The following is a 17,096-nucleotide window of genomic DNA, read 5'->3' as shown; positions in this document are numbered from 1 at the left end:
TTTCGAACTTAATTCGTTTCTAAAAGTTGTTCGAAAACCGAAACAATTTTTCCCATAAGAAACAATATAAAATGGATTAATCTGTTTCCGACCCCCCAAAAAAGCCTTTTTTAAAATTTTTAGCTGTATTTCATGCATAAAAAATCCTCAAATGCAATATAATATAAAATATATTATCTATATCTATATACCGTATATACAGGTTATCCCAAATTAAACTTGACATTTCCCAGCTAACTACAGCAAATACTATTCATCAGAAAGTAATGAAAGTTTGGGAATGCCTTGATGAGATTATGGGAATTTTTTCTAGACAAAAAAAGTTAGTTCAAAAAACCACTACCAGAAGACGCTTTTCACGCTGAAATAATGGCATATTTGCCTGCAAAATCCCAGAATCGAATCCATACGATTTTTCGTTTTGGAGCTATCCCAAAGACTTGGTTTACCGTGATCCCATAACATCGCTATTAGACTAAAGACAGTCAGACGGCCGGATGGCCGAGCGGTAAAGGTGGCAGCCTACCGCTCTGGGGGACCCGGGATCGAATCCGAACGGGTCGAATAATCCCCAGGAATTTTTCGGGGGGGTGGTCCGTTCGGATATGTCGGGCCCCGTCCCTCACCACCCGGTCGCCCCACTGTGGGCCTGGCCGAACCCATAATGGGCCTACTAAAAGAGGCCCTCTTAGTGCCCACAGGGCGGAAAGAGTTAAAAAAAAAAAAAAGGACTAAAGACAGCATAACACGCCATGTGCGTAACATTCCAAGGCATACATTGCATGCAATCGTTGAACATGCTGTTTTTCGTTTTCAGATGTTAGCAGACAATGGTGCCATCATGTTTTGAAGATGTTTTGTTCAAATTACACAGATAACTTGTGTAGCTCATTGTTATGTTTGTATAAAGCTTTAATACGCTCTCCACTAGAGGTTTTTGGAACTAACTTTTTTGCTCTAGAAAAAATTTTCATTAAGGTCTTCTCAAACTTTAATGACTTTCTGATGAATAGTTTTCTGTTGCCAGATGGAAAATGTCAAGTTTAATTTGGGACTACTGTATATTAAAAGCAAAATGTTCTGTCACTGCCAACCGAAACCGAAACTAACATTTAACAAAGAAGTGCTACAAAAAGAGACTCAACTCTGAATGCCTGGATGAAATACAGTCGACTCCGCATAAGTCGACACCCGGATAACTCGACACTCGTTGGTTATGTAGTCAGTTTCTGTGGTCCCGGCCGACTTACATAGGCAATAATGTTATTAATGTTAAAAAACTCGGTTTACTCGACATCGTTTAACTCGTCACCACTGGATAAATCAACATACTTTTTCTGTTTCACACTTTTTAGAATTCTGATAAGTCGACTCCCCCCTGAAAAATGAGTTCACACCACACAGCTTATTGTACGGTGTGAACTCATTTTTCAGGAGGGGAGTCGACTTATCAGACGTCAAAAAAAGTGTGAAACAGAAAAAGTATGTTGATTTATCCAGTGGTGACGAGTTAAACGATGTCGAGTAAACCGAGTTTTTTTAACATTAATAACGTTATTGCCTATGTAAGTCGGCCGGGATCACAGAAAGCTGACTAATTAACCTACGATGTCGAGTTATCCGAGTGTCGACTTATGCGGAGTCGACTGTATAACCAAGTCAATCAAGACAGATAACAAGTACTGTACTTTATCCACACTTTCCAGAATATAAAAATATCGAATAACAAAGTTTACACTTAAAAATTGTGAAATTTTGTACGAGGATTTCCAAAACCGTGTTAGAGCGAAACCGGAAGTTGTGTTGTATGGGGAATATCCCAAAGTTTCTAACCATGTGTAGTAAAATATAAAGTAAAAGAAGTAAAAACCTGGGGAAGAGATTTACGAGGGAAAAAAATTAGTCGAAATTTTCATCACCAGGGGAAAAATGTACTGCAAGGAAGATGATTATAAGACAAATAGACAAAATTTTATTAGAAGAATAAAATTACATTTTACACATTTACAATATGTGCTCGATACGGCCGGATGGCCGAGCGGTCAAGGTGGTGGCCTAACGCTCTGGGGGACCCGGGATCAAATCTGGACAGGTCGAAAAATCCCCAGGAATTTTTCGGGGTGGTGGTCCGTTCGGATGTCGGCCTTCTTCACCACCCGGCTACCCCATTGTGGGCCTGGCTGAACCCATAATGGGCTTGCTTAAATAGACCCTCTTAGTGCCCACAGGGCTGAAAGAGTTAAATAAAAAAAAAACAAAAAAACATGTGCTCGATGTAGATCCTTCTTTGTCGACCACATGTTGTATCGTAAAACCGCGTTATCAATTGCTGCGCGTAACATTCCAGGAGAAATCTGGGAGATGTGTCTCACTATGCTGGCCTCTAGTTTCAATACGGAGGGCACACGCCCCTGATAAATACGATGTTTCAAATAACCCCACAACCAGACACGTGTTTTCGACTGAACAGTGCCACATTTTTCCTGGTAATGAAAATTTCAAGTAATTTTTCTCTCCGTAAATCTCTTTCTCATGATCTTCATTGCATGCGTATCGAGTCTCATTCGATTCGGTCCTGTAGAGCCGGCTCCGCGCATGTGTGAGTACTGTCATTTTAATTTTAATCATCCTGTAGTTCCAACTGTAACTGTCTCGACACTCTGTGTGGAACGGTTCCTAGTAATTTCGAGTCCTGAACGGTTCCGGCCCAGAATTACTCATCTCTACCATAAAAAAACAACTAAAGAACCAGCCCCAGTCTCCCCCACAATTTAATTCAGAGAAATGTCTTTTTAGCAGTTATTAATAATAAAAATAAACTCTCGTGCCAATATTTTAATAGGTTAGCAATTAATTAACAAAGCTGTGAATGGTTAAAAAGATAATTAGTATATGCTTTAAACGATAATCCTGTCTTCAAGTTTTAACTTTCTCCTTTTTATTGGTTTCTTTTTAATTTTCTATGTAGATTTAAATTCATTCGTAATTGTACAGTTTTGAATACTTGTTTGCCCACAGGCCTTATATATAACAGAAACATTCAAATTATTGTTCAATAATCAAAGACATGCATCGTGAATAGAAACGATTTAGATATTGTTTCGATCGAAAATTAAATGTGAATTTAGATTGATTGGAAGAAATTACGGAAATGATCGAATCCAATGGACTTAATTTAATGATGATTATTAAATTAATGACAATTAATGAAATAAAATTAGCATAATAATTTCCATTGTTGACCAAATTGCTACGCCTTTGTCTACCTCTTTGCGGTATGAAGATACCTAGAAATAAATGAAATCCTGATCTTCCTGATTCTTCTTGAGCAATTCGATTCAAAGTTTCATTTCTTATCTCCTGTTAGGTGATGACCAACTGCAAATCTATTGTGGCTAGAAGTATTTGAAACTAATTATTTTAAAATGTGTATGTGGTGTATTATTATATATGCATGCATTGTAATGACTTTAAAGGTCATTAAATAATAATTTTTTAAAAAGATATTTTTATCGCATAATATTTATTATTTAGAATTAACAGAAAAATTAGCATTATATTTTAGGATCAAAGCTATACAGACAGAAATAATGTTCACTATGTTCTATATTTTCATTCATGTATTGTTTTCATTTGTACATAGTTCTATTAGAGACTTTTGTATTGTGTAAGTCTGTCATTGTTTATGATATTGGAGCAAAGACTAAATGTTAATTTGTTTTTCTTTTTGCAATTTTAATAAAAGAGCAATAGAAGTCTATAAATTAAAAAATAATAATATTTGTTAAATGATAAAACAAAAATTTACCTAATCAAGATTTGTTTTGGAGAAAATATTTTCTGTTTTATGACTATTTACAACTTCATTCGACGAGTTTTTGGAAAAATATAGTACTGCATTGCAGAACTAAGTGATTTTTCACTTGTTATTTATTTATTACCTACCAGAAATGATTTCTTGTTTCCAAAATCAATAGGCACTAAAAGCAAGCTGATCTAAGATATAGACGACATTAAACGCAATACGATAAAGAATTGGTAGCGGTAAGAATTTTCAATAGTTTGTGAATTTTTGAACTGCTTCGGAGAGCTGAAGCAGAAAGGCTCAACGTATTGATCTAGAAGATTCGTGTTCTCTTCCTGGCGGAACCCTCAGAAGTCTTCGTGGGTGGTTTGACCTGGATACGTTGGCCTGCCCTGGCCAGCCCATTGTAGACTCGAACTAACTCGTGACAGGCATGAATAAGACCGTCTTGATGACCGTAGAATGGAGAGAGCAGTAAAAATACAGAAAGTTGGCGCATAGTACTTCGCTCCTGAAGTTTATCTTGAACAAAATAGGTTTTTATTTCTTGTGTACAGTTTTTTTCTTTTTATAAATTCGCAGTCCCGGAACTTAACAATGTTTCTAAAATTATAATTTTAATTTGCTCGATTACTCGCTTATATTTTTCATAAAGTATATGAACTTTGATGATTTTTATATTTAATAAATTTTTAAATCATTTAAAACTTAATAAAATAATTAATATATTTAGAAGTTTAATAGTATTTAGAATACTATTAAAGAAGTTTTTAGCAATGTTGTCACTATAAAAATTTAAATTACGATATTTTCAATTTGTTCATTTTTTATTATAAAATCAAATTTAAATATTTCCCCCTTTTTTTCTTTTTGTGAATTTTTAAAATTTACTTTTACAAAAGACTCATTATTTCATAATAATAAATAAATGGATACATACTGCTAAATTCTGAAACAACTATCTTAGTTATATATATATATCTTTTTATTCCAGATTTATTATCACGCATATAAATTTTTAAATTGCTTATGCAATTCATTGAAATAAAATAAACTTCAATTTTGATTTTAACCAAACAGCATAATTTTTCTATATATGATTGTTATTTAATAGAAAAAAAAGGTTATTATCCTGTAAAGAAGAAAAAAGTATTTTACTTTCAAAACCAGATTTTAACTTCTTGCAAAACATGGAAAGAAAATACTTCATGTTCTTTAATGCATATAATTTTTATTTATTAAATATTAATAATGTGATAATCATTTCCACGTTAAAAAAAAGTTTTCTTTTGGTTTTTCTTTACTTGGCTTATACAAATTTCACTATTTTATTTTCAATAATTCACAATTTAAATAATAAAAATATACAAAGTGTTCATAATTAAATTGTATTATCACAAGTTAGTTGTACAAAAATTTTTAAAACGATTTCAACATGCTTATGAATAAGCAAGATACGGGGTATTTCTGTTACATTTATTTTAAAATAACTTAGCGCAGAAGTCCAAGAAATATAATATCATGACTAATATAATTTTTAAAAGTTATCTGCAAGATAAAATTGCTGAATATTAACTAAGAATTATAGAGAGAATAGTCTATAATACTTTCATAATTATATGCATATACTTAAGTAAATCTAGTATAAGTGTAGGCTACTTGGAAATCATGACAATTGTATCTTTATACTTAAAAAAATATATATATAACTACATCCTTTATTTCCTGAAAAAGTATCAATATCATTCATTTACCAATATAATTGCAAAGGTTGTTTCCTTGTAAAAAAAAATGACGTAAGACGGGAACACCAATTCATTAACAGTTAAAAAACAAAGAACTCTCAAGGTGAAACAGGTGTGATAGGAATTGAGGACACGCCTATAAAATATACAAACCTTCAAACAGTTATTTTTTTTTCTTAAAATTAAAATCTTATCAAATTCAATGCAGCTGCATATTATGATGATTTTATTAAAGATTATAATAAAAATTAAGATATCTATATACCGTATGGCATTATGGTAGTTAATTTTCATTACATATACAAAAAATCCAGTTTTTTTTAAAAGTAATTAACATATTTTGAGGTTGTCTAGAATTGTAATGTCGATTACTGTTAGTCCTACTTTCAAATGTTAATTTTGAAATGTTTGTAGATCTGGCATTTAGCCATTTCCATCTTTTATGAAGCATTTTAAGACTTTAATGATCAAGAATTTATTATATAACCAAAATATGATCATAATATAATTTATGGGCAAGATATACTATTTTACATCTCTTTGACTATAAACTTAAAATGGAATTCAAACAAGTTGACTAGTGAATAAATTTGGACTTTTAATCAGAAGTTGCTTTATAACTTTGTGAGATATGATAAAATTTTTCTAAATTTTGAAATAGTTTAACTAATTATCAATTTTAGATACAGATCTTATTAGTATATTTTAAAAATACTTCAAAACTAGTGTATCCTAATGAAAGTAACTTTTTGGAATCTTTGAAAAGAGATTTTCCATTGTAAAATCTTGTTACAAAAAAATATCTTAATCTTATAAAATTATATCATATTTTTAGCAAAATTGTCCTACAGTAGGAAATACAAATCATATTTTATACATTAAGTTCTCGGGTTAAATAACTTGCTTGAGTAAACATTTAAATAGGTCTTACAACTATTTAAATTGTCATAATTCTTAACTAGAAGCGATTCAATATATACAGTATATTCAATAGCAAATAAAATGAAGACAAATTTAAATAAAAGTTGTTGCTGAAAATAAAATGTTTCAAATTTCTACAGCCACAACTAACATTTGTCACTTAAATTTGTATTAAAATTTTTTAAAAACTGTTTATATAATACAATTTAATTATTCATTATATAAAAATTACACTATTAAATTTTCAAAATAAACAAATTGCAAGTATTTATTTTTATCATTTTAGCAATACATATGAAGACAGTACAGCATATCATGCAGTTTCTTCCAACTTTTTGATACAACAAATAATACACTAAGCACAAAGAATAAATAGACAAAGTTATAAACAAGTAATGACATGCTGACTAACAATTTTATTATTTTGTATGTTTACATGTATATATTATGTCTATTAAAGTATGCAAATCTGCACATAGACACATGTAACTTTTCAAAATTAATATATGTAACTATAGTCAATACTTGTACATATCTAAAAATTTCCAACTGCAGACCATTTCAACATTTCTGAATTCACACACCTTCAAAAACCCAACTTGTAAACTATGGTGCTTGCTATGGTTAATTAAAAATATTTAAATGATGGAGTAATAAGAAAGCACTGACTACAAGGAAGACAAATGTATCACATTGTTAAAAGTTCGTAAAAAAGCAACTAGAAAAGCTGCTCCGAACATCATCTTTCTTTTTGACAAATATTTATAGTAATAGATAAGGAAGGATACTTTGAGTATTAAATTAAGTGAAAAAGTGAGCTCTTAATTTTTCCCCCTAAGAAAATTCAGCTTTTTTTTAATTTCTAAAATATTTTTCGAGAGGATTATTATACATATGAAATATCTATAACAATTTCCATCTCTAAACAGTTAATTCTATAAAACTGCATCTTACATACAATATTTACAAATAGTTGGCTTTGTTTTAAACTTCATTTATGAACAGAGGATATTATAAAATATTAATATCAGAATGTAATACATTAAATAAACTAAAAAATTTTAAATATAAGCAATATATTTGTTTAAAATCTAGAAATTTACTACAGAGTATTATTTAAATAAGTCTAAATTTATAGCTATTTTTCCAATTATGGTGGTTATGCCGTCTCGTAATGATTGTCAATAAATATATCTTGGTCTTACTAAAGTTTGTTTTTATAATAAAATAATTTCTTAAATATTAAGAATCAACTTCAGATGTTTAATTCAAAGTAAAACAGCTTCCTTCAAATAATTTTTAGAAAACAATAATAATTTATGGTGCCAAGACAATATATTTACTTTTTTGTGCAAGTGTCGAGCTATATCTACAAATGTCACAAACTGTGTATATTGCTATATAACTGGTTAAACTTTTTTTTTTGCTATTCTATCTCATACTGGCACCAGTCCCTTTGTATCTTTATCAATACCCTAACTTCTGTGTTCAGAAATCCGACAAATCCCAATTCTTCGGTAACAGGTACAGTAATAAGTTCATTCGAAAAAGAAAAAAAAAACTTGAGATCTTTTGGCATAGCCATTCATAATTAGAAATAAAATAATAATAATAATTTATATTATATTAGGTTGTTAAATTTTCATAAATTGGATATGAAAATATTACTACCAAAACATGTTTTAGGATTAAAATAATAAAAAAAAAATCAGAAATGCATTTTGCTATCAAGTAGACCTGCTACTCTTGCATTTCTACATGTATGTTTTAATACACATTAAATTATACAAGTTTTTAAAATCAAATTAAGTAAATGCATTGTACTAGTAAGGGAACAATTGGGATATACATTTAATATCATCTAAATTTATATCCTTCCTTAAATAATGAGAATTGATAATTGATGTTTAATAGTATAGTAAATAAAACATTAAGTGCTATAAGAAGTCTATAACAGTTATAATATTGAAATATTAAAATCCTCATCGTTTCATAATTACTAGATATGTCTGAATGGACAATGTATCCTTTCTGAGACATGGATTATTTTAATAAATTTCTAAAATGAGCGCGTTTGATAAGCAATAGGATCACTTTGCCTCAGAAATTATTGATAAAAAAATTTCCGATGAATGTATTTTAATTTGTAATAGTTACAGTCATTTATGGAGGTATATCTGCTCCATTTTGTTTAAATATTGGTATTGGATTATGGCATTTAGTTAAGATATTCCATCACAGTCAAAAATATTTATGATGAATTGAGGCTACTGCAAGATCTGCAAAAACATTCCAACAAAATTATCAAAGGTACATCTTAAGGAGATGGAAGAGAACATTGTTCTGATGTTTCTGATGGGCTAGCACTACCAGTCACAGAATTTGGTTTGCAGGATCTTCTTCGTAACATTCCAGGATGAAACTCTGGGTGTCTCCGAGCATGTTTTGTGAGGTGATCACTTCGCATAAAGCGCTTATCACAAAGCGGGCAAGGAAATTTCTTTTCTCCAGTGTGTGTTCTATAATGGCGGGCCAATTCATCAGAGCGGGCAAATCTTTTACCACATCCAGCCCAATTGCACGGGAATGGTCTCTCACCTAAAAAGAAGATTATATTATATTTTTATTTTTCAACAAAAAGCTTTCACTAACAGCAAAGTCAATGACATTTAAAATCTTTAAGTCTCAAAATAATAATCGGTTTATATACTATAATTTCTGTGATTATGACAGCAATAAAGCTTAAAATGATGTAATAAATTCTTTTATTACTATAAATATATCATTAGTGAACAGTCAATAAATCAAAAAACTTAAGTATGCTAATAATAATTACATTATGAAAAAATTTTACAAGATTTTGACTTATCAAAAACTGTTACTAAAATAGTTTATATAATCACACACATATATCATATATATAGATATAAATACTGTGTTAAGGGTAGTTTAAATTTAGTTCTACATTAAATAAATTTTAAGACTATCAATAAAATATCAATTAAAAATAAAGAACTAATTTATTTGATTGACAGGAAATGTGAAGTATAAAATCAAAAGAACATTTTTCCTGTTGACCGCAGCTCACACCCACGGACAAAAACTCTTCTTCCTAGCAGACTGACTATTTTTAGACCCGAGCTTTGCTTTCTTTCAGTGAATAGCATGTTTGTTTCTAATTCATTTCCTGTAGATATAAGATTAAATAAAAATTAAAACGCATTTAGCTAACAAATATTGGTTATCAGAACGATAGTCTCGCTTGTTTCCGATCACACTGCGTGTGAATTCTATTAATTTCGATCAATTAAAGCTGATGTCTTCATAGTAGTCTATCAAACAGGATACATGGGGATGTTACCGGATACGTTCTCCTGGTACGGGGCACAAAGCTTTACAGGAAGTACAACAACATCTGCTATCCATTGTGCAGCTAGATTTCCATACAGGTGGCAAGGCGACAACCATCTGCTGCTTCGCTCGTGTCCCACTTCTTTCTTATCGCTCGTTTCCTTTCCTCATAAGTCTTGACGGCCAATAACCTTTTATATTTGATAATAGTAATTTCTAAACTCGTTCGAGAGTGAATCTTGTTACGATATTTTCGAAATGATTCGCATATAACGCGAAACTGATAGATGGGCCTACGCATATTGGCGTAACTGTCGCCAGTTTACAAATAACTTTTAACAAGCTAAACACGATGATTAAACGAATAAGTCTATGCTTTAAAGATGGATATTTAAATGGCAGATTTATATCTTCCGAGGGGAACCGTAAAATATGGTCGAAATGAATAAACAAAAGCGGAAGTGACCGAAGAAGGATACGCCTCAACTCGGGAGGCCGAAAGAGTAACGGGGCCTCAGCAAAGGAGTCTCCACCCATCAGTAATTCGTACTTTTTCCTGTAACCCATGCACTGTAAAACAGCGGTACAACAATAAATTAAATGCTTAAACAATCGCTATTGGTTTCGCTATAAAACTTCCATTTCTCAGTTGGAAAATTTGCTTCTGTTTCGAGATTTACGCAGAAAATCACTCACCGTACTATGTTACGTTTTAAATACTTCCGCGTTATGGGTGTTACTCGACCGTACCTTTATATCGATCATCATTCACGTTTTGCAGTTTTTCATAAAAAAATTTTAAAAATAGAAAGTGCGAATTTATAACAGCAACGACAAATACGTGTAAATCAGGACAAAAGCGAGATAAACATCGGCGTCACTTTTCTGGGTGTCATCCCTTTTACCTCTTTCACTCACGGTCACAAAAGGGCTCTTGGATACAGCATAAACCGCGCCAAGCTAAGGCCAGCGACCTTATTAGTTTGATAAGGAAGCAGATTGGTTTGCCTGCAGCATTGACCTAATACGTATACCTGCATAGCTTCCTGATAACGCTACCTTGTTCCAGTTTGAAATGGAGAAATACGAATAGAAAAAAAATGCATGTACTGTGCATATAAAACTCTTACCCAACATGGATTAAATTTCATTCTCTACTATAGCAAGAAAACGTACTCTTAAAGGGGGTCAGTGCTTCGTGTAAAACGGGTTCACAACCTTGGCCCAAACTTGTAACACCACTCATTCTAATAATAATAATAAATACTATAGAATATTATTCAGATTTTTAAATAAATTATAACTTGTCAATTTTTCGATTTATAAGATACAAATTACAAAGTTTAGAGGAAAGTAGCCGAGTTCATTGGGGCAAAAATCTCATTCGAAAGCGACGTCATAGCTTAATATTATTTTTATTAAACTATTATCATCTAAATAAGATATCACAATCCGTCCAAGTGCCTATAATATATGCAAAAACACTATTCTTTCGAATACGTAAATATTAAAAGTAATAATACCAAAATGTCCCTAAACGAGGAACTCCTAGTGGAAACTGCCTCCTGCACTGCATGCAGGGAGTTCAGATAAGAGCTTTTTTTGAAAAATGCTTTAAAAAAAGAAAAGACATTTACTCAAATAAACGTATCTTATCGGTTCTTAAACCCTACAAAATAGTGACCCCGCTATCGATCTTTCGCATTAGGTGACAAACACCTCAGATAAAAAAAAATGGGCGCAATTTCGAGTACCTTAAATTAGTGCTAAAATCGCGAGGTAAAAAAAGCAGAACAAAGAACGACGCAGTTACATAAGACGTCACGAGTGGCAAAGGTGCAAATAGTAAAAATTAAACATCGAAATTGGCTAGACGATCTTTGTTCTAAGCATCTCTGCAGGGGAGACTCGTTACATAAACTGTACTTAATAGAAAATAAAAAAAACGATAAATTGATAATAATAAACGAATTCTTACCCGTGTGAGTTCTCAAATGGGCTTTCAAATGTGAACTCTTGCCGTAGACCTTATTACAGTTGATAAAATGACATTTATGAAGTTTCTTCGCTGCGTTTCCACCACGTTTGGGTTGGACCTCCTTTGTTTCCACTGCATGGCGTACAGTAGGTGGGGCTTCTTTGTTAACTGCAACTTTCGTATTGCGTGCAGCTTTAATAGGCGATGATATTTTAGGCATGGAAACAGAATCCTCTGGCAAGTAAATATGAGGCACTGGATCTTGCTTGATACTTGTTAAATCTGTTAAGATGCGTGCGATCATGAACAAAGAGCTATTAGCTTGGCATTCTGGTACGTACATCTCACTCGCAGAACTGCCATCTGTTAATGTGACGGAGCTGGTAGAGACGGGCGTCTGACGATCCGATTCCACATGAACACTGTGTGGCCTAGCATTAGACATGGCTACGAGACCTTCGGCGGCTAAATTGATATCATTGTCATGATCCATTGTATCTTCTACTGCTATTACGCGTCGATCGATGATCCGACCACCAAAAAAAAAAATTAAAATAAAAAGTAAAAAGTATAAAATCGTACGACTCGACGACAACACTCGACGGACGATGTAGAGATTCGTCTAGTTGCAATGGGAGCGTGTTAAAGAAAGCGCGGGATTTCGCCAGGAGAGAATCAACGCCATCAACCGCTTTCCTCACCGACACAAAACCAACTGTCTGCCTCGTGTTGTCGATGGGCGTGGAGTAGGCATAAGCGGATGTGACGTCACGCACACTGGCGCCTCATTGGTATATTTTTCATGCGGTCTGTTGCTAACTGATGCGAGCCATTGGTGAAAATCATCGAAAAATTGTTTCTTTTATCTCGATTTAAAAATTCCGTTTTAACTTTCTATATGCCTATTTTAAATTATAATTAATTTTAATAAATTTCGAATAATAAAAAAAGTTAATTTAAGTGTTAAAACAATTTATATTTAAAACAAATTTAAAGAATTTTTTGAATATTTTATTAAATAATAAAAATTCACTCAAATCCTCTTTTGGTGCATTTAATTAGAATTTTAATTTAATTAATTAAATAAAAAAGTTGTATATAGATGTAATTCATATTTTCTTATATATTGTAAATGTATAAATAAATATCTGAAATAATTAAAACTGCACCTGACGTTACATTGTTAACGTTATAAAAAGTGAAGTTCTATTATTGTTTATGGTTTTATTTATTTAATTTTAGTTTTTAAGTGCAATTTAACAGTTAGATATTTCATTTTAATTTTTATTTCAGAAACGAATGGCATTTTTTTTTTCTTTTTTAACTTTTTAAGAATAAAATAAGTAAATATGATGCACATTCTGGTTTATAAAATATTTGTATTTAGTTTATTTTTTCTAAATTATTTCTTATAAATTTCTAATATATTCCAAATATTCATAATTAATAATTATGAATGAACTGAATTCTAAGTGTGGGTTAAAAATTAAGCTTAAGTATTATATGATATTGAAGTAAATATTCTTAAATACATTTTAATTCTATTTACTATACTAAAACTTTTGAAATCTCGAATATTAAGAGCAGTATAAAGATTATTAAAGCCATTTTTTCATTATAATAGATTTACCATTTTTTAAAAATAATCTCTACTAATTATAAACATAAATGATCATACAAGTATAAAATCAAAAAAGTAGATATTGCGTGATTAGAATACTTATATCTAATTCAGAAATGGTAAAGTACAATGTAGATATAAATAAATAAATAAAATAATACGTTTACTTGTATTATATAATGGAATTCACTTTCATGTTAAGAATTTAAAAAATACGAATTTTATTTTTATTATTATAACGATAAATTCTTATCGAGATTATTTTAAAAATTAAATTTATCGTACATTTATTGACTTTTAAGAAATTTATCCAATTAATTGTAAAATATATCGCTTCGAAATACAGTAGTTTTTTTTTTTTTTCTTTTTAACGAAAGATTAAGTATGGATTCAATGCTCCTTTATCGCTTTATTTTCTATCAATATATACAGTTAACAATTGTCAATATATGGAGACAGTTAAGTTTAGAAACCTGCAAAAGTTGGCAGATGAATAGAAAATAGACTTTTGTTAACCGAATTATCTTAGGAATTCTTAATATTTTAAGGAAACAATTATCGTTGTATTTAGAAGTATCAACTAATAGGTTAAATGACGCATAAATAATTATTCCAGAAAATACTTAGAACTATTCCTTCGTTATGATATTTCTTCGTAGACAAAAGACAATTGTTTACATCCTGGCAAAGACGTAGCTTACTGTTCAGAACCTGTTACTGTTCAGTACCTGAAAATCAAACTTTTCTTTATAGAAAATTAACAATTGAAACATGAATCTTCATTCTAAGATTTTCTTATAAACATTAAAGATACGAAAAATTCATAGAAAATATTAGTAATTTCCAACATAGTTCATTTAATTCTATAAGTTAAGCAGATTTAGATGTTTAAAATTAATTATTTGCTTAACTATGAAGGATTTCAAACCTACGTTACGGTATCATAATTAAAATATTTTTGATCTCATAAAATAATAATTTTAATATAATTTAAGACTTAATTATAGAAAATAAATTGGAATATATTACATCAATTAATTTAATTTTTTATACTTTATTTCATTAATATTTTTTTTTCTTGTTTATTTGTTTGACTTCACGTTGTTAGAATGTTTTATAAAAAAATAACTAAAGTATCATAAATAAAATAAGGTCTGTTTACTTAAAAAGAAAGAAGAAAAAGACTTTAATAATTGAAATATTTGTTTTGTTATTTAAAATTTTTTCTTTAATTTTGTTTTGTATACCCTAAGGTAATGAAGGTTAAAACGTTATTTGTTCTGTTATAGTTAAAAATATCCAGAATTTTATGCATTCATTCTAATCAACAAAACAAAGATAGCCGATAAGAATTACTATTTAAAAACAGATTTTAATTGTCTTTAAGCTGACAGTTTAGGTCTACTTTTTGTTAATAGGATTATCTTAAGCCTTCTTAAGTTCTAAATTTAAGTAAATAATTATTCTAATACTTAAAATTATTTAAACGTATTTCACTTCATTCTGATAGTCAAATGACCCATAAATAATTATCTGAATTTATAGAAAATACTTAAAACTATATTTTTGGAACAATCAGAATGTTTTATAATTTGATGAAATAAGTCCATTACAACAAAATAGGTAGGCTAATGTAAGCAGTATTTTTCTATTTTTTTCCTTTTTCCCCTTTATTTTTTATTTATATTTATTTTATATAAAATAGAAACTAAATATAGTTTATGTGATTTAATCTTAATAATTTATTATTTATTTTCTATTTTAAAATATATTTTATTGCCCTTTTTTTTTGTATATTAGAATATTCTTGAATGAATTTAAAAGTAATTTAGTCAGAAGCATTAAAACAAAATATTTTTTTGCTGTAAATTTCTAAATAATTACATAATTCGAATTTATAATTTATTTATCTAAATAAAATAATAAATTACTTGTCAAAATAGAACATTTAAGGTAGTAAATCATAAATCTTGTATAAAATTCTTAAATATAATAATAATATTTTTCTTTAAGTAAAGATTTACTATATAATGCTGTAGGACTCTATGAAAGTGATAAAAAGCAATATTTACATAAATTAGAGATTCACAAATCTTTATTTAACTTTATTCAAATTTTTATAAAATTAAATTTAATTTTAAAATAGTAAAAATTGGAAAATATATGCATTCACTGTTTATAATTTCTTCAGGTGTAGATCAAATATTCACTGTAATTTAAATTTTATTTAGATGTTAAGTTACTTTATAGCATTATTAACATATTCATTAAGTGTCAATCATGATTAACAGAACTTATATTTCAACATAATATGTTGTTTTTTAAATCTATAACCTGTTTAGAGTTTTTTTTAAAATAAAAGTTATGTTTATTTGAGAAAAAATTCTCTAAACATATGTGGTTCAGGGACATTTTGACAAGTGATAAAGAAAAAAATATTTTAAGAAATATATCCTAAGGTCAACGAAATTCAGTTCATTCTCATTAATATTTTTCAAATGATTTCTAGTTTTTAATTGCAACGTACTTTTTTTTTAATAAAAGAGAAATCAATGTTTTTCGAGGAGCAACCAATATTTGAGTACTATAATGCATAGTTGTAAACAGTAAAAATGCTAGTCATTATATGTCCCGTCTAAGCATTTATTTCCCACGTTCTAACTAAATTGGGATATCCCGCCTATCTATGCAAATATCTGTTTTTTCTCATAAAACCAATCCATAAATATTTACAAATTAAAAATTGCAGTATATCATTTTCTATTTCTATAAAGAATTTGTAATAAAATATAATCTTTAACTGTGTAAAAATTAATAAATTTACTAATAAACTGTATTATTTATGAATATATTTTTAAAAATACAGGCCCTGTATTTTTCTAATTTGTTAATATTCAAACTATATAATATCAGTTAGATTAAGTTAGTAAGCGATAAGTTTATATAACTGCTTATATCAATTAAAGGAATAATAAAAACAATTTTACTTTATCCTTTCATCCTACATCTCTCAACTTCACTTTTTAATGTTGATGTTTGAAATTGGAATTAAAAAATCTAACTATCGTGTTACTTACTCCTTCTCAGATATAAAATAAAGGTTTTAAGCAGGAATGTGTCCTTTAATTAGAAAAGGAGGGCATATTTGAAATATAGCTAAGAAAGATATTAAAATTATATTTACAATTGAACCTTCAATAACGATCACCTCTAAAAGGCAGCCATTTTTTATGAATATTTTTTTTTAACAAAATGTACACAATACAAAATAACCTCCGAAAAACGGCCATTTTCCCTCATTAGTAGCCATTATTCAGAAGTTTGACTGTATTAAAAAATAAATAAATAAATGATAGAACGGTTAAAACTGTGAATATCCCTGATTTTTAATTTTCCAACTTTCTGAACTCCTTGTATCAATCCTTTTCTCTAGTTACTTCCTTGTACTATAAATGTATTGCTAAGGAAACCCAGTAATAATATAAACAGCTTTTACAGTTTGACTCTTCCCATTATAGTTATATAAACTAGTTTAAATAGAAAGTTAATGTGAATAAACCTGCTGCAGTTTTGACTGTGTGCAATTAAAAGTAAAGTACCTTTTAAAAGTAATAAAGCAAATTATATGAAATTGCTTTTATATGAATTAAATTAAACGCTTAGCAAAATACTTTC

General features: G+C 29.3%; 2 protein-coding genes across 2 annotated transcripts in view; one reads left to right on the top strand and one right to left on the bottom strand.

Moving 5' to 3' along the window:
• LOC136976503 (cullin-3-B-like) overlaps nucleotides 1-17,096 on the top strand; it is a 199,287-nt gene that overhangs the window by 73,767 nt on the left and 108,424 nt on the right. The gene's annotated exons all lie outside the window — the stretch shown is intronic.
• LOC136976456 (Krueppel-like factor 13) lies at nucleotides 6,713-12,629 on the bottom strand. Its single transcript, XM_067271734.1, has 2 exons — nucleotides 11,801-12,629; nucleotides 6,713-9,069 (listed from the first exon to the last, which is right to left on the bottom strand). The coding sequence occupies exons 1-2, from the start codon at nucleotides 12,291-12,293 to the stop codon at nucleotides 8,789-8,791; spliced, it is 774 nt and encodes a 257-aa protein (XP_067127835.1). The 5' UTR covers nucleotides 12,294-12,629; the 3' UTR covers nucleotides 6,713-8,788.

This window comes from Centruroides vittatus, unplaced genomic scaffold (genome assembly GCF_030686945.1).
Source record: "Centruroides vittatus isolate TY-2023 unplaced genomic scaffold, ASM3068694v2 contig_400, whole genome shotgun sequence".
Taxonomy (NCBI): domain Eukaryota; kingdom Metazoa; phylum Arthropoda; class Arachnida; order Scorpiones; family Buthidae; genus Centruroides; species Centruroides vittatus.
This window is presented reverse-complemented; position numbering and strand designations above follow the sequence as displayed.

Coding starts and splice junctions, on each gene's coding strand:
- LOC136976456 (XM_067271734.1), bottom strand. CDS start 12,293: ATGGATCATGACAATGATATCAATTTAGCCGCCGAAGGTCTCGTAGCC. Junction 9,070..11,800: donor CCATTTGAGAACTCACACGG/GTAAGAATTCGT, acceptor TCTTCTTTTTAG/GTGAGAGACCATTCCCGTGC.